At 39.2% G+C, this 26,479-nt stretch overlaps 1 protein-coding gene and 1 pseudogene across 3 annotated transcripts; one reads left to right on the top strand and one right to left on the bottom strand.

Annotated features, from left to right (window-relative positions):
• Nucleotides 1-24,909, bottom strand: LOC122690478 (annotated as a pseudogene).
• Nucleotides 24,792-26,479, top strand: LOC122689610 (spindlin-2). 3 transcript variants are annotated; one of them, XM_043896214.1, is made up of 2 exons: nucleotides 24,792-24,911; nucleotides 25,531-26,479. In XM_043896214.1, the coding sequence occupies exon 2, from the start codon at nucleotides 25,533-25,535 to the stop codon at nucleotides 26,307-26,309; it is 777 nt and encodes a 258-aa protein (XP_043752149.1). In that variant the 5' UTR covers nucleotides 24,792-24,911; nucleotides 25,531-25,532; the 3' UTR covers nucleotides 26,310-26,479. The 3 variants fall into 3 exon arrangements, with proteins under 3 accessions (XP_043752149.1, XP_043752150.1, XP_043752148.1); XM_043896215.1 differs by having other exon boundaries at nucleotides 24,823-24,899; XM_043896213.1 differs by lacking the exon at nucleotides 24,792-24,911 and adding an exon at nucleotides 24,970-25,165.

Raw genomic sequence — 26,479 nt, 5'->3', positions numbered from 1 at the left:
TCAAAAGAAATTATCTCCTGTACACCACTCCTCTTCCATACTGGTCTTTGATTTCCTTTCATTTGACCTGTATTGGCTACAAGACCTAGAGAAAGATTGGGACAGCTTGTGATTCTCTCCCGGACAGTGATGTCTCTCTTCTCCAACCTCTAGAAAGGGGCCTGCTACAGCTAAGGAAGAAGTTTCTGCATTTGGAGAACTGTGGCAAGGTGGAGAACTTCTCCTCTAATAATCATCTTGAGGGCGATGACCCTGAGAAGAAGGTGGGTCACAATTTCGACTTCTATTGTCACCATTCAACAGTTCCACCCTTATTTTGCAGCCACATAGTGTTCTCTCATCTAACTCTCCGTCAGCACTGGTTGCATCTCTAGGATCTTTAAATTGAACAAAAGCAAAGTCTGGAGGGTTTCTAGCAACTCAAACATTTCAGAGTGGTCCTTAATAGCCAAAATCTTGCTCCAATTCAGTCCTGTTGCTGTTGTTTCCAAGATGGCCTACATTAATTTTACAGTCCAAATGGACAGGGAGCACACTTCATGATTCCAAGTTTTAAAGTATGTTGGTGTTTTGGGGCCCAGGACGTCCTCTATCTTAGTTTATGTTCTATGTCCTCTTGAAAATAGTATCCACATGCTGTTTCGGGAGTGTAGTGTTCTATAAATGTTAATTAAATTTTTGAGCATGTAGCTTTGCATATTTTAAGTGTTTGTTCTAAGCATATATTGTATGTACATTGCTTATCAAGTATATCGTTGTCATAATTTACCACTTCAAGTGAAGTACAAAAACCTTATTGTGAGTTCCAATTTAAGATGTAAACGTAGTAATATCTCACCCTAAACTTCATCCAGAGTACCATGACCCACACTCAGAAAGGAACTCACAATCCTGAACTTCATGATGAGTGAAGGATGTAACACCTCAGCTTTTAAAACTTGCACCTGGGATATGAGCCACCAAATCACCTCACTTTGAAAGCCAAAGGACTTTATGTCCATAATACTCACAATGCTATACCAAACTGGTAAACAGTCCTTAAAGGACTCACATGCAGAATCACTCAACCCAGGGCTCAGCACAGAGGCAACTCACTGAAAAGAACCAGACTTTCTGGCTGAGTTTCAGGCATCTAATTTAACACACATCTAGCACCCTACCAAAATGCCTTCAATAGATAGAGGCTGGCAGGCCCCATCTATATATTCCCTCTCTGCTTCCCTCTATCATATTGGTATTTCTGGGAAAGATGGTTGTATACTCATTCGATACACCAGTCTTTGCATTTATTGCCAAAGATATACCTCTAGACTGCCTTGTTCTGTGACCACAGTGGTTTATGTTCATAAGTCCCATAGGACTCTAACAAATGAAGAAAGACTCCCTCACTGGCTTACTAACCCGAGGTCATGGCAGAGAGTCAACAGATTGAAGTGCTTAGTCTTTTTGTGAAAGAGGCTTATTAGCTTATCATCATAACTCTGCCTGGGAGATAGGCATCTAATTAAACACTTCTCTAAGGGCTGACTATGAAAGTGAAAGGTCCTGTCAGACTGTTTGCTATCTGTCCATGGGATTCTCCAGGCAAGAATACTGGAGTGGGTTGCCATTCCGTTCTCCAGGGGATCTTTCTGACCCATGGATCAAACCCTAGTATCCTGCTTTGCAGACAGATTCTTTACCATCTTAGCTACCTGGGAAGCTGGAGGGTTGACTATAATCTTCTCAATATACCTTGGAGGGAAGGTGCTATATTCATAGTTTCCCTCAGACCTACTCTAGAGCATAAGTATCTAGGGGAGTTTTTACACATACTTGGTACCCTAGTACAAGGTACACATATCTGGTGCCCTGATTTTTTTGAAGCTATTCTCCAGGGGATACATTTTGATCACCAGGTTTTGGTGTCCATCAGGGCTTGCATTCATGAGTCTCATGGGACTGTAACAAACAGAGACAGTTTGTGATCAGCTATTATCCCCAAAACACAGCATAGAGAAAGCAGAGTAAAAAGTGACCCCAGTCTTTATGTGAAAGAGACCTCTATATTGGCACATATCTCGTGGTTTACTGAGAAACTCTCTGTGGATAGAGAGAAGTGAGAGCCATCTTTGCACTCTCCTCTGGTTTGCTCCAGGTTGCAAATATCTGTAAACTAAGTCTAAAGCCTTATCTTCATAACTATGGCTGTAAGGTCAGGGTTTTAAACACTTGTCTAGAGGCTAAAAATGAAAACACAAAGAAGTATATTCTAAATGAAAGAACAACATAAAACCCCAGAGAAAAATTAATAAATAAAGGTAAATAGTTTACTTGATGAATAGTTAAAAGTAATGGACATAAAGATACTTACTGAGCTCTGGTGAGGAATGGAGGAACAAAGTGAGAATTTCAACACCAGACATAGAAAATGCAAGAAATTACCTAATAGAAGTTATAGAGATAAAGAGTACATAACTAAAATACACTAGAGGAATTCGAATGCAGTATAGATGAACTAGAAGAATGAGTGAACTTGAGACAAGGGAAGTTCAGCTCATTCATTCAGAGAACAAAGTGAAAGTGAAAGTGAAGTCGTGTCTGACTCTGCGACTCCATGGACTGTAGCCTACCAGGTTCTACCGTCCATGGGATTTTCCAGGCAAGAATACTGGAATGGATTGCCATTTCCTTCTCCAATGGAATGAATAAATAAACACAGCATAAGGGACTTATGGGAAAACATCAAGTATACCAACATTCAAATTATAGGGATCCCAGAAATAGAAGGCAGAGAGAAAGGAAATATATTTGAGGGGAAAATGGTTAAAAACTTTCCTAACCTGAGGATAGAAAGAGACATTCGCATACTGAAGCTCCAGAGAGTTCCAAACAAAATGTACCCAAAGAGACCCACATTAAGACACATTATCTTAATACTTACAATTATAATGCAAAAAGTTGAAAACAAGAAGACCCTATTACAATCAGCAAGAGAAAAGCAACTTTTTACATACAAGGAGACCCCATAAGAAAACCATCAGATTTCTTCAAAATAAACTTCGTGAGCCAGAAGTGAGTGGTGTGGTATGAAATATTCAAAGTCTGGGGAAAACAAAGCAAAACAAGCCTTCTAAGCAAGAATACTCTATCTAGCACACTAAACATTCAGAATTAAAGGACGGATAAAGAGCTCTCCAGAGAAGCAAATGTTAATAGAGTTCATCATCATTAGACTAGAATTACAAGAACTGTTAAAAGAAATGTTTAGGAATCTCCATACAGTTCTCCACAGTGGCTGTATCAATTTACATTCCCACTAACAGTGCAAGAGGGTTCCCTAATCCCAACACTCTCTCCAGCATTTATTGTTTGTAGACTTTTGATGATGGCCATTCTGACTGGTGTGAATTGATACTTCATTGTAGTTTTGATTTGCATTTCTCTAATAATGAAAAATGTTGAGCATCTTTTTATGTGTTGATTACCATCTCTATGTCTTTTTTAGAGAAATGTATTTTAAGGCCTTTTGCCCACTTTTGGTTGGGTTGTTTGTATTTCTGGTATTGGGTTACATGAGCTGCTTGTATATTTTGGAGATCAATCTTTTGTCAGTTGTTTCACTTGCGTTTTATTTTCTCCCATTCTGAGAGTTTTCTTTTCATCTTGTTTATAGTTTCTTTTGCTGTGCAAAACATTTATTTAATTAGGTCTCGTTTGTTTATTTTCATTTTTATTTCCATTACTCTAAGAGGTTTGTCACAGAGGATCTTGTTGTGATTTATATCAAAGAGTGTTCTGCCTATGTTTTCCTCTAAGAGTTATAGTTTCTGGTCTTACGTTAGGTCTTTAATCCATTTTGAGTTTATTTTTGGTATGGTGTTAGTAAGTATTCTAATTTCATTCTTTTACACATAACTGTAGAGTTTTTCCCAGCAACACTTATTGAAGAGACTGTCTTTTCTCCATTTTATATTGTTGCTTCTTTTGTCAAAGATAAGGTGTCCATAGGTGTGTGGGTTTTTCTCTAGGCTAAAACTACCATATAACACAACTGTCCCATTAATGGACCTATATCCTGTGGAAATCATAATTGGAAAAGATGCATGTGCCACAGTGTTAATTGAAATACTATTTACAGTAGCTAGAAAATGGAAGCAACTTAGATGTCCATCAGCTGATGAATGGATAAAGAAGTGTGGTACATGTACACGATGAAATATTACTCAGTCATAAAAAGGAACACATTTGAGTCAGTTCTAATGAGGTGGATAAATCTAGAGCCTAGTATACAGAGTGAAGTAAGCCAGAAAGAGGAAAATAAATATATATACTAATGCATATATGTGGAATCTAGAAAGATGCTACTGATGAACATATTTTCAGGGCAAAAATGGAGATGCAGACATGGAGAACAAACCTGTGGACACAGTTGGGGAAGGTGAGAGTGAGATCAATTAAGAGAATAGCATTGAAACATATATATTACCGTATGTAAAACAGATATCCAGAGAGAATTTCTTGTATCATGCACGGATCTCAAACCTGGTGCTCTGTGACAACCTAGAGGGGTGGATGAGGTGGGAGGGGAGAGAGAGATTCAAGAGAAGGGGGGCTATGCATACCTACGGTTGATTCATGTTGATGTATGGCAGAAACCAAGACAATACTGTAAAGCAATGATCTTCCAATTAAAATAAATTAATTAATAAAAAGAATTGAAAGTTCTTAAAATTCTAACAAAGAAAGAGAAATGTTTAAATGTGAAATGAAAGGGCATTAATAAATAACAGAAAATATATAAAAGCTTAAATATTACTGGTAAAGGTAAATATATAGTATGATTCAGAATAATTTAGTGTTGTAAAGGTGGTGTGTTAAACACATATGAAATTATGGTAAAGGCTAAGAGACAAGCATATTCGAAGCAACTCTACAATATTTTGTTAATGGACATGCAAGACAAAAAGATAGATGGCAACATCAAAAACATAAAATGGGAAGGATAAAATTGTAGAGCTTTAAATGTGTTCAAATGTAATATTTTATCAACTTAAAATAGAATGCTGTAATATATTTTATGTAAATTTATGGTGACAAAAAAAAAATTAAACTAAACTAGATAAACAAAATATGAGGGAATCTAAGTATATCAGTACAGAATATCATCAAACCACAAGAAAGTAATCAAGAAAGAAGAAAGAACAAAAGAATTACAAAAGAGCCACAACAGTTAACAAAAATGATAATAAATGCATACCAATCCATAATTACCTTAACTGAAATAAAATCTCCAATCACAAGACATAATGTGACTGAATGGATAAAAATACAAAATTTATCTATATGCTGCCTACAAGAGACTCACTCACAGACTGAAACTGAAGGGACAGAAAAGGAAATTTCATGCAAATTGTAACAAAAAGAAAAGTGGGAAGCTTTTGTCTGATACGTATATCAGACAATGTAGACATTAATACAAAGGCTAGACTATAAACGGTTTAATATAAACACTGGAATAAGAGACAATAAGGGTCATTATAATCATACAGGGGTCAATCTAATAAGAGGATAACAACTGTGAATATATTTGTATGCAGTGGGCTCCCCTCGTGGCTCAGGCGTATGGAATTCATCTGCAATGCAGGAGTCACAGGAGATGCAGATTTAATCCCTAGATTGGGGAGATACCCTGGAGCAGGGCATAGCTATCCACTCCAGTGTTCTTGCCTGGAGAATCCCATGGACAGAAGAGCCTGAAGGGCTACAGTCCATAGAGTCACAAAGAGTTAGACACACCTGAAGTGACGTAACATGCACACACACACGTACACAATCTAGAATCACCTAAATACATAAAGAAAATATTAAAGCAAAAGATATCAACAACAACAAAATAATAGTATCGGACTTTAATACTTTAATATCATGACCCAGATAATTACGATGGTGTGATCACTCACCTAGAGCCAGACATCCTGGAATGTGAAGTCAAGTGGGCCTTAGGAAGTATCACTATCAACAAAGCTAGTGGAGGTGATGGAATTCCAGTTGAGCTATTTCAAATCCTCAAAGGTGATGCTGTGAAAGTGCTGTACTCAATATGTCAGCAAATTTGGAAAACTCAGCAGTGTCCACAGGGCTCGAAAAGGTCAGTTCTGATTCCAGTTCCAAAGAAAGACAATGCCAAAGAATGCTCAAACTACTGCAAAATTGCACTCATCTCACTTGCTAGTAAAGCAATGCTCAAAATTCTCCAAGCCAGGCTTCAGCAATACTTGAATCGTGAACTTCCAGATGTTCAGGCTGGTTTAAAAAAGGCAGATGAACCAGAGATCAAATTGCCAACATCTGCTGGATCATCGAAAAAGTGAGAAACTTTCAGAAAAAACATCTATTTCTGCTTTATTGACTATGACAAAGCCTTTGACTGTGTAGATCACAAAAAACTGTGGAAAATTCTGAAAGAAATGGGAATACCAGACCACCTGGTCTGCCTCTTGAGAAACCTGTATGCACATCAGGAAGCAATGGTTAGAACTGGACATGGAACAACAAACTGGTTCCAAATAGGAAAAGGAGTATGTCAAGGCTGTATATTGTCACCCTGATTATTTAACTTCTATGCAGAGTACATCATGAGAAATGCTGGGCTGGATGAAGCACAAGCTGGAATCAAGATTGCCGGGAGAAATATCAACAACATCAGATATACAGATGACACTACCCTTATGGCAGAAAGTGAAGAACTAAAGAGCTTCTTGATGAAAATGAAAGAGGAAAGTGAAAAAGTTGACTTAAAGCTCAACATTCAGAAAACTAAGATCATGGCATCAGGTCCCATCACTTAATGGCAAATAGATGAGGAGACAGTGGAAACAGTGGCTGATTTTATTTTTCTGGGCTCCAAAATCACTGCAGATGGCGATTGCAGCCATGAAATGAAAAGATGCTTACTCCTTGGAAGGAAAGTTATTGACCAACCTAGACAGCATATTAAAAAGCAGAGACACTACTTTGTCAACAAAGGTCCGTCTAGTCAAGGCTATGGTTTTTCCAGTGGTCATGTATGGATGTGAGAGTTGGACTATAAAGAATGCTGAGCACAAAAGAATTGATGCTTTTGAACTGTGGTGTTGGAGAAGACTCTTGAGAGTCCCTTGGATTGCAAGGAGATACAACCAGTCCATCCTAAAGGAAATCAATCCTGGGTGTTCATTGGAAGGACTGATGTTGAGGCTGAAACTCCAATATTTTGGCCACCTGATGTTAAGAGCTGACTCATTTGAAAAGACCCTGATGTTGAGAAAGATTGAAGGCAGAAGGAGAAGGGGACGACAGAGGATGAGATGGTTAGATGGTATCACTGACTCAATGGATATGAGTTTGGGTAAACTCTGGGAGTTGGTTATGGACAGGGAGGCCTGGTGTGCTGTGGTTCATGGGGCCGCAAAGAGTCAGATATTACTGAGTGACTGAACTAACTAACTTAATACCCTAAGTACATAAATGAATAGATCAACAAGATAGAAAATCAGTGAGGAAATACTGGCCTTGCACAACATTTTGAATCATGCAACTTTAACAGTTATATACAGAACGTTTCATCTAAATTCAACAGAATGTACTCTTCTATAGTGCACTTGAAGTACCTTTTATAGTACATCATATGTTAGGACTCAAATCAAATCTTTTTTAAAAATTTTTTTGAATTTATTTTTTAAAGTGTCATTGGTCTGTAATAGTATATATTTTATGTGTATGTTGTATTACTACTTCTGTTTAACATATCGCATATTCACCACCAAAAATTTAGTTTCCATTGGTTACCATACATTTTTTTTAACCCATTTCCTCCTTTCTTTAAATATGTGTTTGTTTCTGTTTGGGTTGTTCATTTATTTTGCCTTTGTCTTTGTTTGATTTTTATGTTCCACATATCAGTGAAATCATTAATTGTTTTTCCCATCTGACGTATTTCACTGCAAGGTCAATTCATGTTGCTGTAAATCTCAATATTTCCTTATTACTCAGTTGTATTCAATATTTCAACACTATTCAGTTGTACATATTTACAATGCCATTGTCCATTCATCATTTATGGACACAGAGGTGCTTTTCATATCTTGGCTATTCTAAATAATGCTGCAAAAACATCATGGAGAAATATATCTTTTCAAATAATTGTTTATGTATTCTTTGTATAAATATCAAAACCATGATAGCTGGATCATACAGTAGCTGGATAGATGGTGTGATCACTCACCTAGAGCTAGATATCCTGGAGTATGAAGTCAAAAGGGCCTTAAGAAGCATCACCATGAACAAAGCTAGTGGAGGTGATGGAAATCCAGCTAAGCTATTTCAAATCCTAAAAGATGATGCTGTTAAAGTGTTGCAAACAATACGCCAACAAATTTGGAAAACACAGCAGTGGCCACAAGATTGGAAAAATCAGTTTTCATTTCAGTACAGAATAAGGGCAATGTCAAAAATGTTCAAACTACTGTACAAATGCACTCATTTCACATGCTAGCTGTTGGGGTCCTTTAATGGACCTGAACCTGGTGGTCCAGAGTCGACGATATGAAAGTAAAAGAGAGAAAGAGGCTGATATTCCCTGGTTTATGCAGAAAACCAATAAAGCCCTTGACACAGGACTTGCATCGCTCACGAAGGCACCAGGCGCCTTCGTGTCCCTCGAGTCAGTGACTTCATCCAAACCTCTCATTTTCTATCATCCCTTTCTCCTTCTGCCTTCAATCATTCCCAGCATCAGGGTCTTTTCAAATGAGTCAGTTCTTCTCATCAGGTGGCCATAGTATTGGAGCTCCAGCTTCAGCATCAGTAATTCCAAAGAATATTCAGGACTGATTTCCTTTATGATTGACTGATTTGATCTACTTGCAGTGCAAGGAACTCTCAAGAGTCTTCTCCAACATCACAGTTCAAAAACATCAGTTATTCAGTGCTCAGCCTTCTTTGTGGTCCAACTCTCACATCCATACATGACTACTGGAAAAACTATAACTGTGACTTAGATGGGTCTTTGCCAGTAATGTCTCTGCTTTTGAATATGCTGCCTAGGTTTGTCATAGTTTTTTATCCAAGGAGCAAATGTCTCTTAATTTCATGGCTGCAGTCACCATCCACAGTGATTTTGGAGCTGAATAAAATAACGTCTGTCACTGTTTCCATTATTTCCCCATCTATTTGCCAAGCTGGTTTTAGAAAAGGGAGAGGAACCAGAGATCAAATTGCCAACATCTGCTGGATCATTGAAAAAGCAAGAGAATTCCAGAAAAAAAAAACATCTATTTCTGCTTTATTGACTATGCCAAAGCCTTTGACTGTGTGGATCACAATAAACTGTGGAAAATTCTGAAAGAGATAGGAATACCAAACCACCTGATCTGAGAAACCTCTTGAGAAACCTGTATGTCAGGAAGCAACAGTTAGAACTGGATATGGAACAACAGACTGCTTCCAAATAGGAAAAGGAGTACATCAAGGTTGTATATTGTCACCCTGCTTATTTAACTTATATGCAGAGTACATCATGAGAAACGCTGGGCTGGAGGAAGCACAGCTGGAATCAATATTGCCAGGAGAAATATCAATAACCTCAGATATGCAGATGGCATCACCCTTATGGCAGAGAGTGAAGAAGAACTGAAGAGCTTCTTGATGAAAGTGAAAGAGGACAGTGAAAAAGTTGGCTTAAAGCTCAACATTCAGAAAACTAAGATCATGGCATCCAGTTCCATCACTTTATGGCAAATAGATGGGGAAACAGTGGAAACAGTGTCTGACTTTATTTTTCTGGACTCCAAAATCACTGCAGATGGTGATTGCAGCCATGAAATTAAAAAGCACTTACTCCTTGGAAGGAAAGTTATGACCAACCTAGACAGCATATTAAAAAGCAGAGATATTACTTTGTCAACAAAGGTCCGTCTAGTCAAGGCTATGGTTTTTCCAGTGATCATGTATGGATGTGAGAGTTGGACAATAAAGAAATCTGAGGGCCGAAGAATTGATGCTTTTGAACTGTGGTGTTGGAGAAGACTCTTGAGAGTCCGTTGGACTGCAAGGAGATCCAATCAGTCCATCCTGAAGGATATCAGTCCTGGGTGTATATTGGAAGGACCAATGTTGAAGCTGAAACTCCAATACTTTGGCCACCTGATGCAATGAGCTGACTCATTTGTAGAGACCCTGATGCTGGGAAAGATTGAGGGAAGGAGGAGAAGGCAACGACAGAGGATAAGATGCTTGGATGGAATCACTGACTCAATGGAAATGGGTTTGGGTGGACTCTGGGAGTTGGTGATGGACAGGGAGGCCTGGTGTGCTGCGGTTCATGGGGTATCAAAGAGTCGTACACGACTGAGTGATTGAAATGAACTGAACTGATTTGCCATGAAGTGATAGGACTGGACGCCATGATTTTAGTTTATTGAAAGTTAGGTTTTAAGCAAGGTTTTTCACTCTCTTCCTTCACTTTCATCAAGAGGCTTTTCAGTTCCTCTTCATTTTCTGCCATATAGGTGGTGTCATCTGCATATCTGAGGTTATTGATATTTCTCCTGGCTACCTTGATTACAGCTTGTTTTTCATCAAGTCCCACATTTCACATAGTGTACTCTGCATATAAGTTAAATAAGCAAGGTGACTATAGCCTTGACATTCTTCTTTACCAATTTGAAACCAGTCCATTGTCCCTTGTCCAGCTCTAACTGTTGCTTGTTGGCCTGCATACAGGTTTCTCAAGAGGCAGGAAAGGTGGTCTGGTATTCCCATCTCTTTAATAATTTTCTGCAGTTTTTTTGTGATCTGCACAGTCAAAGGATTTAGTGTAGTCACTGAAGCAGAAGTAGATGTTTTTCTGGAGTTCTCTTGCTTTTTCTATGATCCAAAAAGATCTATGATCTTTTACAATGATTGGCAATTTGGTCTCTGGTCCTGCTGCCTTTTCTAAATCGAGCTTGAACAATCTGTAAGTTCTCAGTTCAACAGAAGCCTAGGTTGGATAATTTTGAGCATCACTTTCTTTTATTTCTTTTTTTAATTTATTTGTTTATTTATTTTACTTGACAATATTGTATTGGTTTTGCCATACATTGACTTGAATCCTCCATGGGTGTTCCCCATGGTGTTCCCCATCCTGAACACCCCTCGCACCGCCCTCCCCATCCCATCCCTCTGGGTCGTCCCAGGGCATCAGCCCCGAGCATCCTGTAGCATGCATCGAACCTGGACTGGCGATTCATTTCACATATGATAATTTACATGTTTCAATGCCATTCGCCCATATCATCCAGCCCTCGCCCTCTCCCACAGAGACCAAAAGACTGTTCAATACATCTGTGTCTCTCTTGCTGTCTCGCATACAGGTTATCGTTACCATCTTTCTAAATTTCATATGTATGCATCAGTATACTGCATTAGTGTTTTTCTTTCTGGCTTACTTCATTCTGTGCAATAGGCTCCAGTTTCATCCATCTCATTAGAACTGATTCAAATGTATTCTTTTTACTGGCTGAGTAATATTCCATTGTGTATTTCTACCACAGTTTTCTTATCCATTCGTCTGCTGATGGACATCTAGGTTGCTTCTATGCCTTGGCTATTATAAACAGCACCGTGATGAACATTGTGGTACACGTGACTCTTTCAATACTGGTTTCCTCAGTGTGTATGTCCAGCAGCGGGATTGCTGGGTCATATGGCAGTTTTATTTTTAGTTTTTTAAGGAATCTCCACACTGTTCTCAATAGTGGCTGTACTAGTTTGCATTCCCACCAACAGTGTAACAGGGTTCCCTTTTCTCCATACCCTCTCCAGCATTTATTGCTTGTAGACTTTTGGATAGCAGCCATTCTGACTGGTGTGAAGTGATACCTCATTGTGGTTTTGATTTGCATTTCTCTGATAATGAGTGATGTTGAGCATCTTTTCATGTGTTTGTTAGCCATCTGTATGCCTTCTTTGGATCCATGAGGTTGCAAAGATTCGGATACAAATGAGTGACTGAACTGAACCTGTGAAGCTATCTGATCCTGGGCTTTTGTTTATTGGAAGAATTATTTTAATTACAGTTTCAACTTCCATGCTTGTAATGGGTCTGTTAAACCTTTCTATTTCTTCCTGGTTCAGTTTTGGTAGGTTATACTTTTATAGAAATTTGTCCATTTTTTCCAAGTTGTCAATTTTACTGGCATATAATTGCTCATAGTAATCTCTTATGATCTTTTGTATTTCTGTTTTGTCTGTTGTGATTTCTCCATTTTCATTTCTAATTTTATTGATTTGATTCTTCTCCCTTTTTTTCTTTGAGCCTGGATAATGGTTTGTGTATTTTATCTTCTTGAAGAACCTGCTTTTATTTTTGTTGATTTTTGCTATAGTATCCTTTGAATCTTTTTCAATTACTTCTGCTCTGATTTTTATAATTTCCTTCCTTCTACTAACTTTGGGGTTCTCCTGTTCTTTCTCTTGTTGCTTTAGGTGTAAAGTTAGGTTGTTTATTTGATGTTTCTCTTGTTTCTCGAGGTAGGCTTTATTGCTATCAACCTCTCTTTTAGCACTGCTTTTACTGAATCCCATAGATTTTGGGTTGTCATGTTCTCATTTTCATTTGTTCTATACATATTTTGATTTTTTTGAAATTTCTTCAGTGATCTGTTTGTTATTAAGGAGTGTGTTGTTTAGATTCCATATGCTTGTGTTTGTTTTTTTTTAATAGCTTTTCTTCCTATAGTTAACATCTATTTTTACCACATTGTGATCAGAAAAGATGCTTGAAATTATTTTGATGTATTAAAATTTACCATGGCTAGATTTATGACCCAGTATGTGATTTACCCTGGGAAACATTCAGTGTACACTTGAGAGAAAGTTGAAATCTATTGTTTTTGGGTGAGATGCCTTGTAGATATCAATTAGGCCTAACTGTATTTCCTTGTTAGTTTTCTGTTTAGTTGATCTATCCATAGATGTGCATGGGATATTAAAATTCCCCACTGTTATTGTGTTACTGTTAATTTCCCCTTTCATAGTTGTTAGCATTTACCTTACATATTGAGGTGTTCTTTTGTTGGGTGCATATATATTTATAATTGTTATATCATCTTCTTGGATTAATACTTTGATCATTTTCTAGTGTCCTTCTTTGTCTCTTATCGTGGTCTTTATTTCAAAGTCTATTTTATCTGATATGAGTAATACTACTCCTGCCTTCTTTTGGTCTCCATTTGCATGAAATATCTTTTCCCAGCCCCTCATTTTTGGTCTGTATGTCTCCCTAGGCTTGAGGTGGATCTCTTTTAGACAACATATATAAGGATCTTGTTTCTGTATCCATTGGCCAGTCTTTGTCTTTTTCTTGGAGAATATAACCCATTTACATTTAAGGTAATTATTGATTACTATGATCCCATTACCATTTACTTTGTTGTTTTGGTTTCATTTTTATAAACCTTTACTGTGTTTCCTGTCTGAATAAGATCCTTTAGCATTATTTGAAGAGCTGATTTGAAGGTGCTGAATTCTCTCAGCTTTTGCTTGTCTGTAAAGCTTTTGATTACTCCTTCAAATATGAATGAGATCCATGCTGGGTAGAGTAATCTTGGCTGTAGGTTTTTCCTGTTCACCACTCTAAGTATCTCCTGCCATTCCCTTCTGGCCTGAAGAGTTTGTATTGAAAGATTAGCTGTTATCTTTATGGGGATTCCCTTGTGTGTTAATTGTTTATTTTCCCTTACTGCTTTTAGTATTTGCTCTTTGTTTTTAATTTTTGTCAGTTTAACTAATATGTGTCTCTGGGTGTTTTGCCTTGGGTTTATCCTGTTTTGGACTCTTGGGTTTCTTGGACTTGGGTGGCTATTTCCTTCCCCATTTTAGGGAAGTTTTTTACTATTATCTCCTCAAGTACTTTCTTCTGCCCTTTATTTTTGTTTTCTTCTTCTAGGACAACTATGCTTTGAATGTTGTAGCATATAACATTTTCCAGAGGTCTCTGAAGTTTTCCTCATTTCTTTTAATTCCTTTCTTTTCTTTTTTCCTCTCTGCTTTGTTTATTTCCACCATTCTTTTTTTCCACCTCATTTATCCTCTCTTTCCCCTCAGTTATTCTACTGTGGGTTTTCTCTAGAGTGCTTTGAATCTTAGTTATTACATTGCCCATTATGTATTGCCTCTTCTTTATTTCTTCTAGGACCTTGTTAAACATTGCTTGTATCTTCTCAATACTTGTCTCTAGTCTATTTATCTGTAACTCCATTTTGTTTTCAAGATTTCAGATCATCTTTACTATCATTATTCTGAATTATTTTTTCAGGTAGACTCCCTATCTTCTCCTATTTTGCTTGGTTTGATGGGTTTTTATCATGTTCCTTCACCTGCTGAATATTTCTCTGTCTTTTCATTTTGTTTAGATTGCTGTCTTTGGGTTGCCCTGGAAGTTTGTGATTCATCGTTATTGTGGAGTCTGCTTCCTGTGGGTGGGGATGGAACCCCTGTCAAGGTTTCCTGCTTGGGGGAGCTGTGTCTGTGTTCTGGTGGGTGGAACTGCAATCTCTTCTCTCTGGAGTGCAATGAAGTGGCCAGTAGTGAGTTTGGGGGTATCTATGGGTTTTGCATGGCTTTGGGCAGCCCATTTTTTCATGTTCAGGGTTGTGTTCCTGTTTCCTGAAGAATTAGCATTGTCTGTCTTGCACTGGAACTTGTTGGCTCTTGGGTGGAGCTTTGTTTCAGTGTAGGTATGGCGATTTGGTGTGAGCTTTTGTCTATTAATGTCCCCTGGAGTCAGGAGTTCGCTGATGTTCAAGGGTTCTGGGGTTAAGCCTCCTGCCTCTGGGTTTCAATGCTTCTCTTTAAGTAACCTCAAGTCTTCTCCATCAACACAGCACAGAAAATAAAACACCCAGGTTAATGGTGAAACAACTTTTCACAACCAGGAACATCCAAAGAGATTCACAGAATTATATAAAGAATAGAAGAGGAAGGAGGGAGATAGAGGTGGCCAGGAGGAGAAAGCAGAGAGTCAGAAGGAGAGAGAGCAATCAAGCCAGTAATCAAATCCCTAAGTGCTCTCCACAGCCAGGAACACCCAGAGAGATTCGCAGAGTTATATATAGAAGAGAAGAAGGAGGGAGGCGATAGAGGTGACCCGGAGGAGAAAAGGGAGAGTCACAAGGGAAGAGAAAAATAAAGCGAGTAATCAAATCCCTAAATGAAAATGGATATTGAAGATTAGATTCTTAATGTTACAAAATTTATAACAAACAACAAGCTAAAATTACAAACCTAGAACAGAGGTTAGACTCTCAAAAATGCAATATAAAAATACAAAATAAAGATCAATCAGAAAAAAAAATATTATATATATATACACACACACATGGAATTTGTTTTTTTTTTAATAGTTTTTTTTTTTTTTTGGAAAGGGAATAGTAGGCTATAAAAATGAAAGTTAAAGGAGTAATAAAGAAGTAAAATTAAAAAAAAAAACTTAAAAAGTGATAATAGTGAAAATATATCTAAGAGTTTCTCTGGAGCTGTTGTGGGCAGCATGGGGTCAATTCAGTGTCAGTTAGTTCCCTGTTCCATCTTGTTCTTGTTCTCAAGGTCTATAGTTCCCTTTCCAATGTACAGTCTCAGCATGAACTACAGGGTTTTAGTCTGTTGCACCTGTCACTTATGGGGTATTTCCCCCTTCTTTGTTTATTTTTGCTTCCTCTGTTTGCAAGGCTCGCTAGTGTCTAGTTTCTGCCCTGACCCAAGGGGATGAAGGTGGTCACTTATTTAGGCTATTGTTCAGTTGTGCTGTGGAGAGGGAGGGACACTGCAAACAAATACTGCTGGCATGTGTGGGGAGTGTTCACAGTGGATGGACCACACTGGGTTTACCACAGCCCAAGATGGTGTGTACTTCCTAGGTTCACACTGCTCAGGATCCAGGATGCTCTCCAAGAGCACCGTCCAAATCTTGCTTTAATCACATAAATGTATATTCTATTTATCCCATTCTAAATAATCATTCTAAGATTTCTTTATTCAGCTGAGATAACTTCTTTTAAAATTTATTTTGTTGGAAACTATAGCCAGACTTTCCTTAAAAATTTTTCCAGTTGACATTATAATTATTCTAATGCTCAATGCCAAAGAATGCTCAAATGACCACACAATTGCACTCATCTCACACACTAGTAAAGTAATGCTCAAAATTCTCCAAGCCAGACTTTAACAATACGTGAACCATGAGCTTCCAGATGTTCAAGCTGGTTTTAGAAAAGGCAGAGGAACCAGAGATCAAATTGCCAACATCTGCTGGATCATCAAAAAAGCAAGAGAGTTCCAGAAAAACATCTATTTCTGCTTTACTGACTATGCCAAAGCCTTTGACTGTGTGGATCACAGTAAACTGTGGAAAATTCTGAAAGAGATGGGAATACCAGACCACCTGACTTGCCTCTTGAGAAACCTATATGCAGGTCAGGAAGCAACAGTTAGAACTGGACATCGAACAACAGACTGGTTCCAAATTGGGAAAGGAGTAAGTCAAGGCTGTATACTATAACCCGCTTATTTAACTTATATGCAGAGTACATCATGAGAAATGCTGGACTGGATGAAGCACAAGCTGGAATCAAGATTGCTGGGAGAAATATCAACAACATCAGATATGCAGATGACACCACCCTTATGGCAGAAAGTGCAGAAGAACTAAAGAGCCTCTTGATGAAAGTGAAAGAGGAGAGTGAAAATGCTGGCTTAAAACTCAACATTCAGGAAACTAAGATCATGGCATCCGGTCCCATCCCTTCATGGCAAAGAGCTGGGAAACAGTGGAAACAGTGGCTGACTTTTTTTTTGGGGGGGAGGTTCCAAAATCACTACAGATGGTGATTGCACCCATGAAATTAAAAGATGCTTACTCCTTGGAAGGAATGTTATGACCAACCTAGACAGCATATTAAAAAACAGAGACATTACTTTGTCAACAAAGGTCCATCTAGTCAAGGCTATGGTTTTTCCAGTAGTCATGTATGGATGTGAGAGTTGGACTGTAAAGAGAGCTGAGCACTGAAGAATTGATGCTTTTGAACTGTGGTGTTGGAGACGACTATTGAGAGTCTCTTGGACTGCAAAGAGTTCCAACCAGTCCATCGTAAAGGAAATCAGTCCTGAATATTCATTGGAAGAACTGGTGCTGAAGCTGAAACTCCAATACTTTGGCCACCTGATGTGAAGAACTGACTCATTTTAAAAGACCCTGATGCTGGGAAAGATTAAAGCAGGAGGAGAAGGGGACAACAGGATGAAATGTTTGGATGGCATCACCGACTCAATGGACATGTGTTTGAGTGGACTCTGGGAATTGGTGATGGACAGGGAGTCCTGGCATGCTGCAGTCCATGGGGTCACAAAGAGTCATACAGGACTGAGTGACTCAACGGAACTGAAGTGAATGCTATTATTATCATCTGAGAGATCCATTGAGGGGAAGCAAAGACCACAAATGAAGCTTCTCAAGCCTGTTTTTCCTTACCTGTTCTAAAACTATGGAAGTTTACAGGTTAATTGCTATAGTTTTCTCACCTTTAATTTGACTTTTGTTTTATAGGTACCAATAAATAGCTGTTTACAATGAGAGTACTCTATATGCCCCAATTTGTTAGTTTTTCCAATTAAAAAAAAAAAGAGTTCATTATTTCACATCCAATATAATGTATCTCAACAGACATTCAAACCATTAAAATGCAAAAGACTTCCACATAAGAGAGACAAAGGGGATGTAACCTAAATAAATCCAGAGTTTTACTCTCAAGTCCAGATTTTTTAAAACACATACAAAGCGAAACCTAGGAAGATCAGGTAGAACATCCATATTTCAAAGACACAGAGAAATATGACCTTTCCCCAGTAGGCCTTTGTTTAAGGTTTCACCAAGCTGGCTTTTAATGTTAACTGTGTATGCATTGGAAGAGCCCCCTCAGTTTCCAGGGTGAGATTTTCTCCAATTTCCCATCAAATAAACACTTGTAAATTTTGTACATACATTTACCTAGCTGGGGTGTTGGCAATCTGTCATTCCTTTCTCTTCTATTTTGAAATATTTATTTCCCATTTTTAAACCGGTTTGTCAAGAAAAAATAGTTAGTGATGATCTTGTGATGGGCCAGTGTGTGCTGCTTGGGAGTTTAACTTCTCTGGTTTTGCCACGGAGTTGTTTCTTCCATGGGTGCTCAGATTGCAGAATGGCCAATTCTTATGTGTATCCCCAGTTAAATGAATGGGTTTCCCTATATGGACAAGCTGCACAGCATGAGGTCTTGCCTCCATCACTTCTGCAAGTTTCTCAGTTGCCTGAGAAAGCCATTTCCAGTCAGGAAGACAGAGTCCCCTTTTTGGAGGTTGTTTTTTTAAAGACAAACTCTTAAGCTAGCCAATTCAAGAAAAATGACAGGCTAATCTCCCCCCTAACAACTCAGTGCCATCTTACTCAGTGATTAACTGAGCAAGTCTTCCCAGTTTACAAGCTGAGGCTAACTACCCAGTATCCAAGCTGAGTCTTCCCAGTGTTTTAACACTGAGGGTCCCCAGCTCTAGTAAAATCTCCCCAGTGCCTTCTACACCGAGAATGTCCTGAATAGTGTCTAAACTCAGCAACCCAGGGATCTTCTTGAAACGAAGTTTCAAAGATAACCTTTTCCCCTACCAAATAAAACTCAGAATCATCAACAAATACAGGAGATCCAAGAACCAGAAGAGACTCACTCAAATCTGTCTGGACTCCCTATGCAGGCAGATGGGCACAAGTGATGTCTGCCAGTACCAAGTCTCTGGATCCTCATAGAGTCAGGCAGAGGAAAGGCATCTTCTCTGGGTCCCTTTGTGGTCACCAAAACTGTCAACTTAAAAAATAGTCACAGCCTAGAATTTGAGAGCTATGTCTTATTTGGTGGGAAATTTTAGGACTTCAAGCCCAGAAGACAGCATCTCAAGTAACCCTAAGAGAACTGTTCCAAGGAGGCAGAGGGAAGAATCAGGTTATTTAGAAGTTTGCAGCAAGGATAAGGTAGTCTGAACATCAAAATTTGCTGTTAATTAAAGAAAACCAGATATCCTAAGTTAAATAATTTAGCTGTTTCTATATATTGGAAGATGCAAGAATCTGGGTTTACTGAAATTATTCCTTTCATATGTATCTCAGCTATTGAAAGGTTGCTGCTGAACCATGAAAGACGCCAGAATTCTTGGCCTCTGGAGGAGAAGAATTCAGTACAGGACCAGAGACGAGGCTTGATTGCTCAGTGTTTTTGTGTAATAAAATTTTATTAAAGTATAAAACAGATAGAGAAAGCTTCTGACATAGACATCAGAAGGGGGCCGAAAGATGCGCCCCCCGCCCCCCAGTGTTAGCAACGGAGTTATATCCGTTTACTTAGTTATTACAATGAATTAAAATAATGTCTGGAGGTTGTAAAGATCTTACTAGACCCACTCCCATAATTTACATTTTAAGATAGCATGATTATCCAGAAGGTTTTCAGGAAGGAGAAACTGTCCTCAAGCAGGGTACATTGTTGTTATATAATCCTTAGAACAGAGTTTAAACTGAATTGTTTATTGTGTAATCATCAGTTTCAAGCTTAAAGATAAAAATATTTTATGTGACTAAGACTAAGCAATGTAGAGGGGGGAAAAAAACTTTTGTCCTTTCCTCCTCCTTGAGAATTCCAGACCCTTCTCTCCTTGGGGACCCCCAGACTTCTTATCAACCTGCCTAGGAATTGACTTTCTCACTATCTGGGGCCAGCATCATACAATTTGATTATTCACATGTTTAATTCCTTGTTCACCATAAGGACTGGCAGCAGCTCATTGCGGCAGTTCAATGGCTGCCAGATAGTAGGCATTGTTCTTCCTGGGCTCAGAAATTCACGTTTGGAGGGCCAGAATCGTGAATGGCTGTGACATCCTTGTTTATCGATATGACAGGAAATACTGCATTTTACAGTATTGACCTGGAGAGAAAATTACTCAAGGCCCGTTGCCAAGGTCACAACTTGTATTATTCTGCTTGGGCTGCCGTAAAAAATACCACAGGCAGGGTTGCCTAAATAACAAACATGTATTTGTCACAATTTTAGAGACTGAAAGTCTAAGATCAAGGTGCTTGCAGAAGGCTTGCCTTCTTGCTGTGCCCTGAATTGTAGAGACAGAGCACTGGTGGCCCTTTCTCTTCTTATAAGGTCATTAATCCTATTATAAGTGTCCCACTTACATGGCTTTACCTAACCCAAATTATCACTTAGAAACCCTATCTCCAAATTTCATGACATCAGGAGTTAGGGCCTAGACATATAAATTTGGAGGAAAGGGGACACAATTCACTCCACAGCACAACCCATTTCCCAAGCCACACTGGGATGGGTCAATGTGAGTTCAGATGGAAGAAGAGGTAATGTATATAGCTAGAATAGTGGAGTCAACTAGCCCTGTTTTTCCATACATTACAGTTTAAAAAAATCTCAGATATGCAACCTTTTCTTCACAGCTTAAACCTAGAGTTATGCACAAAGAACAACTCTAGAATGGCCCCCTCTTCAAGGTTCTGTGACTTCTAGCCATTGAGTCATTCACTGCAACAAAAGCTGAGTTATTAGAAGTCTAAGTAGTGTAAAAAAAAATGTGCTATCTTGAATAGTACTTTCCTGCCAAAACATCATCAAGAAAAGTAGCTTTGTAAGAAACCAAATGGTGATTTAAAAAAAAAAAAAGTCCACAAGCTCAGACACTATGGACTAGAACAACAGGCTCCTCTGTCCACGGGATTTCCCAGGCAAGAATACTGAAGTGGGTTGCCATTTCCTTATCCAGGGGATCAATCCTGCATCTCCTGATTTGGCAAGTGGATTCTTTACTAGTGAGCCACCATGGAAGCCCTACTAGTGCTGTCATAAAAAGTACTACAGATTCAGTGACTTAAACAACATGCATTTATTTTTTTCACAGTTCTGGAGGCTATGAGTCCAAGATCAAGTTGTTGGCTGGGTTGATTCTTTTCTGAAATCTCTCTCTTTGGCCTTGGAGATGGTCATCTTTTCTATCTTCACATGGTCTTTCTTCCATGATTTATAATCTGTTCTTATAAGGACACAAGTTATATTACTTTAAAGCCTACCTTGAAATCCCATTTCACTATAAATACCACTGCAAAGACCCTAATTCCAAATACATTCACATTCTGAGGTACTGGGGGTGAAGACTTCTACATTCAAATTTCTAGGGAAAACAATTCAGCCCATAATGCTGAACACTTGGAGTAAGCCTAATCTGACACTTACAACAAAAGTCTGTCTAGTCAAGACTATGTTTTTTCCAGTAGTCATGTATGGATGTGAGAGTTGGACTATAAGGAAAGCTGAGTGCTGAAGAACTGATGCTTTTGAACTGTGGTGTTGGAGAAGACTCTTGAGAGTCCGTTGGACTGCAAGGAGATCCACAGTCCATTCTAAAGATCAGTCCTGGGTGTTCATTGGAGGGCCTGATGTTGAGGCTGAAACTCCAATACTTTGGCCACCTGATACAAAGAGGTGACTCATTTGAAAAGACCCTGATCCTGGGAAAGATTGAGGGCAGGAGGAGAAGGGGACGACAGAGGATGAGATGGTTGGATGGCATCACCGACTCAATGGAAATGGGTTTGGGTGGACTCCAGGAGTTGGTGATGGACAGGGAGACCTGGTGTGCTGTGGTTCATGGGGTCGCAAAGAGTCAGACATGACTGAGTGATTGAACTGAACTGAATCTGACACTTATTAGATTATTCAAATAATTACCCAATAAATTACTTTTTTAAAAAAAATGAGCTTGAGATTGCTTTCCTACTTATATAACACCATAATATTGACATTTTAAAGAATTATGGGATATTGTAGAAAAAACTATAAGAAACAAAAAATACAAACAAGATAAAAATAAATTTCACTTTATGTAGAACTAGAAAAGATCTATAACAAATTGGAATCACACACAAAAATAATGTGCTATTTTCAGCTTGGAAACTTTAACCTTTTGTTGTTATTGCTCAGTTGCTCAGTTGTGTCCAACTCTTTGTGACCCCATGGACTGCAGCATGCCAGGCTTCCTTGCCCTTCACCATCTCCTGGAGCTTGCTCAAACTCACGTTCATTGAGTGAGTCAGAAAGAGAAAGACAAATAACACATATTTATGGAATTCAGAAAGATTGTACCTACGATCCAACATAAAGGGCAGCAAAGGAGAAACAGTTGTAAAGAAGAGACTTTTAGATTCAGTAGAAGAAGGAGAGGGTGGGATGATTTGAGAGAATAGCATTGAAACAGGACTTGATATTACTACACTACCTAATGTTAAATGGGCAAAAAGGGACTCTGTACTGGTCCCTAACATTAAAAGTCAAATAAGAGTTTCTTTTATCACAGTTTTAAAACAGTAGTATTAGTTTTTCTTTTTAAAATTAATTAATTTAATTTATTTGGAGGATAATTACCTTACAATATTGTGGTGGTTTTTGCCATACATCAATATGAATCAGCTATGCGTGCACATGTGTCCCTCCATCCTGAAACTCCCTCTCACTTCCTTCCCCACCCTATCCCTCTGGGTTGTCCCAGAGCACCGACTTTGAGTGCCCTGCTTCATGCATCAAAATTGCACTGGTTATCTATTTTTCATATGGTATTATACATGTTTCAATGCTATTCTCTCAAATCATCCCACCCTCACCTTCTCCCACCTAGTCCAAAAATTTGTTCTTTAAAATTATGGATAAATGTATGTATAAATGAACCACTTCGATGTATATCTGAAACAAACACTGCAAATTAAGTATACCCCAGCATAAAATAAAAATTAAATTAAAAAAAGAAAAAAATGTTAACTTGGTGGCTCAGAGGGTAAAGCGTCTGCCTGCAATGCGGGATACCCGCTTTTGATCCCTGGGTCGGGAAGATCCCCTGGAGAAGGAAATGGCAACCCACTCCAGTACACTTGCCTGGAGAATCCCATGGATAGAGGAGCCTGGTAGGCTATGGTTCACAGGGTCACAGAGTCCGACACGACTGAGCAACTTCACTTTACTTCACTTTTTTGCAGCCTTGCATTTAGGATTGTCATTACAGTGTTTCTAAATTCCTATATTTCTAAATTCCTATACAGTCTTTCTATATTCCTAATTTCTATATTAATTAACATACATTAATATATGCATTAATATACTGTATTGGTGTTTCTCTTTCTGACTTACTTCACTCTGTAATAGGCTCCAGGTTCATCCACCACATTAGAACTGATTCAAATGCATTATTTTTTTTTATACCTGTGTAATATTTTGTGATGTATATGTACCACGATTTCCTTATCCATTCGTCTACCAATGGACATCTAGGTTGCATTCATGTCCTAGCTATTGTAAACAGTGCTGTGATGAACATTGGGGGACATGTGTCTCTTTCAATTCTGGTTTCCTCAGTGTGTATGCCCAGCAGTGGGATTGCTGGGTCATATGGCAGTTCTATTTCCAGTTTTTTAAGGAATCTCCACACTATTCCCTATAGTGGCTGTGCCAGTTTGCATTCCTACCAACAGCGTAAGAGGGTTCCCTTTTCTCCACACCCTCTCCAGAATTTATTGTTTGTAGACCTTTGAATGATGGCCATTCTGACCAATTTGAAAGAATAGCATTGAAACATATATATTACCATATATAAAATAGATGACTAGTGCAAGTTTGATGCATGAAGCAGGGCACCCAAAGCCAGTGTTCTGGGAAAACATAGAGAGACAGAGTGGGGAAGGGGTGTGAGGGGATTCAGGATCGGGAAGACACATGTATAACCATGGCGGATTTATGTTGAAGTATGGCAAAACATCATCAAAATATTGTAAACTAATTATACTCCAATTAACATAAAATGAGTTTAAAAATAAAAGCAATTTAAAAATCTTTTTTTTTTTAAAATTACACAATGCCTATTCTACTTATTTGGAGCTTCAGCATCAGTCCTTCCAATAAATATTCAATATTGATTTCCTTTAGGATTGAATGGTTTGGTCTCCTAACTCTCAAGAGCCCTCTCCAACACAACAAGATGCTACATCTGCTTTGGAGAAATTTTTATTATATGTATATCTGTGCAGTTGTATACCAAAAATGTCTATGTGTTATGTGATTGAATAGAAGTGTGTATTTAAGATTATGTATCTTTGAAAATGAATATCAGAAATACATAGAAAAATATGTATGCACACAAATATGTGTATGAATATAAGGATTTCTGTACCCATATATGTGTTGCATTAATTTTGTGTGTCTGAAAAAATGTTAAGAATGTGTGGAAAATGAAGAGGCATTATAGCAGGGCAGCTGAGGGCTAGAGTTAGAGAATGTGACAGGGTTCAGAGAACCTGCAGAGGAAAGGACCACCTATCATTTCCAGAGATTTAAATTTGGAAGGAGATGAGCAGCTTGGAGTGCCTCCAAGGCAAGGGATAATGGCAGCATAGGGTTGAGGATAAAAAGGGTCACACTTCATTAACAAGAAAATAAGATCCCAGTCCTGTACAGAAAGAGGGGAGAAAACACAGCATCAATAGCAGCTGATGGAGGCATATGTCTCAGAGGGGACAGTCACCACCAACAAGGAGGCAGAATACAGCTCTCAGGACACCACTACTTCCTCACCTACCCTAGTCCCGCCCTCTTGAACGAGCTCCTCCCTGAAAGATTCTCCCCTCCCAGCTCTTGCAAGCACCCAGCTCATCGCCTGCCTATCCTGCTTACACACAGACTCACCGAAAAGGAAGCTGCGAGGTGTCCGATTTGCACACGTGAAGCCTGAGATCCGGGCGGTGGACGCCAGGAAAGGAAAGGCCATTGGTGGGCGCCAGGACAGAGAAGGGGGATGGGATGGATTCCTGCCAGAGATAAGGGGTGGAGGCAGGCGCCGGGTGAGGCTAGGGTGGGAAGGGGGAGTGCAATGGGCAACAGGAAAGGGGCATAGCGTTAGGAAGCAGGCAAGACATTGAAGATGAGCACAGGGAGGCAAGGGCACTGGGGGCCAAGAAAGCGAGTGGAGGTAGACAGGGGGCATGTGAGTAGCAGACTACTGGGATGTTCTGAACAGGACGACAGTGAGTGAGGGCATGTGGGTCAGGGCTGTGGAGGGATAGGGGTTTTGCAGGGGATTCAGAGTGGGCGCCAGTGGCGGTGACGGAGGCTGAGGTCTCTGAACGAGGACGTAGTCTGCCCCCTCCTGCAGAGTTCCTAACCCCAGGCAGCACCACTGCCGCTGCCGCTGCCGCCTTTCACCGCAGCCTCAGGGTACCTAGAAGGGAGAGCGCTTTCAGGCACACAGCCAGGATTTCCAGCATTACTGCCAGGTTCATGGGGAAATTTTAGGCGCTGGCGCGGGGCACATGGAGACGTCGCTGTCGGCAGAACTTCACCTTATGGCATATTGAATGTTCCTCTCTTATCTTCTCTCCTCCTCCTGCAGACATGAAAACCCCCAACTCACAGGAGGCCGAAGGGCAGCAAACCAGGGCTGTTGCAGGAAAGGCCACTGGGTCTGCAAACATGATGAAGAAAAAAGCCTCCCAAAAGAAGCAGAGAGGCAGACCTTCGTCCCAGCCCCGCAGGAACATTGTGGGCTGCAGAATTTCACATGGATGGAAGGAAGGTGATGAACCCATCACTCAGTGGAAAGGAACCGTTCTGGATCAGGTGCCTATAAATCCTTCTCTTTATCTGGTGAAATATGATGGAATTGACTGTGTCTATGGACTGGAACTTCACAGAGATGAAAGAGTTTTGTCTCTTAAAATTCTTTCTGACAGGGTGGCATCAACTCAAGTCAGTGATGCAAACCTTGCAAATACCATAATTGGTAAAGCTGTGGAACACATGTTTGAGGATGAGCATGGTTCTAAGGATGAATGGAGAGGAATGGTCTTAGCCCAAGCACCGATCATGAAAGCCTGGTTTTACATTACCTATGAGAAAGATCCTGTCTTGTACATGTACCAACTTCTAGATGATTATAAAGAAGGAGACCTCCGTATCATGCCAGAGTCCAGTGAGTCTCCTCTTGCAGAAAGGGAGCCAGGAGGAGTTGTAGATGGTCTGATAGGTAAACATGTGGAATATACCAAAGAAGATGGCTCCAAACGGATCGGAATGGTCATTCACCAAGTGGAAGCCAAACCCTCTGTGTATTTCATCAAGTTTGATGATGATTTCCATATCTATGTCTATGATTTGGTGAAAAAGTCCTAACTGTCAGGATAAACTTTGCCACGTTTGTGAAAACAAATGCGTACTTTGTAGACATGCAAGATAATGTTACTTTTCAGTGTATTGAAAGCTTTAGGGTCCATGTTGATTCAACATCTTTGCCAGCATAACTATTGTCTTGTTCTAAGAAATACAAATGTATGTGGTCATGA

This window comes from Cervus elaphus, chromosome X (assembly GCF_910594005.1).
Source record: "Cervus elaphus chromosome X, mCerEla1.1, whole genome shotgun sequence".
In the NCBI taxonomy this organism is placed as follows: domain Eukaryota; kingdom Metazoa; phylum Chordata; class Mammalia; order Artiodactyla; family Cervidae; genus Cervus; species Cervus elaphus.
This window is presented reverse-complemented; position numbering and strand designations above follow the sequence as displayed.

Bases quoted from the DNA above. Each gene is read 5' to 3' on its own strand.
- LOC122689610 (XM_043896213.1), top strand. From the start codon at position 25,063: ATGAGCACAGGGAGGCAAGGGCACTGGGGGCCAAGAAAGCGAGTGGAG. The intron at 25,166-25,530 runs GTGAGTGAGGGC...CTCCTCCTGCAG, and splicing joins ATGTTCTGAACAGGACGACA to ACATGAAAACCCCCAACTCA.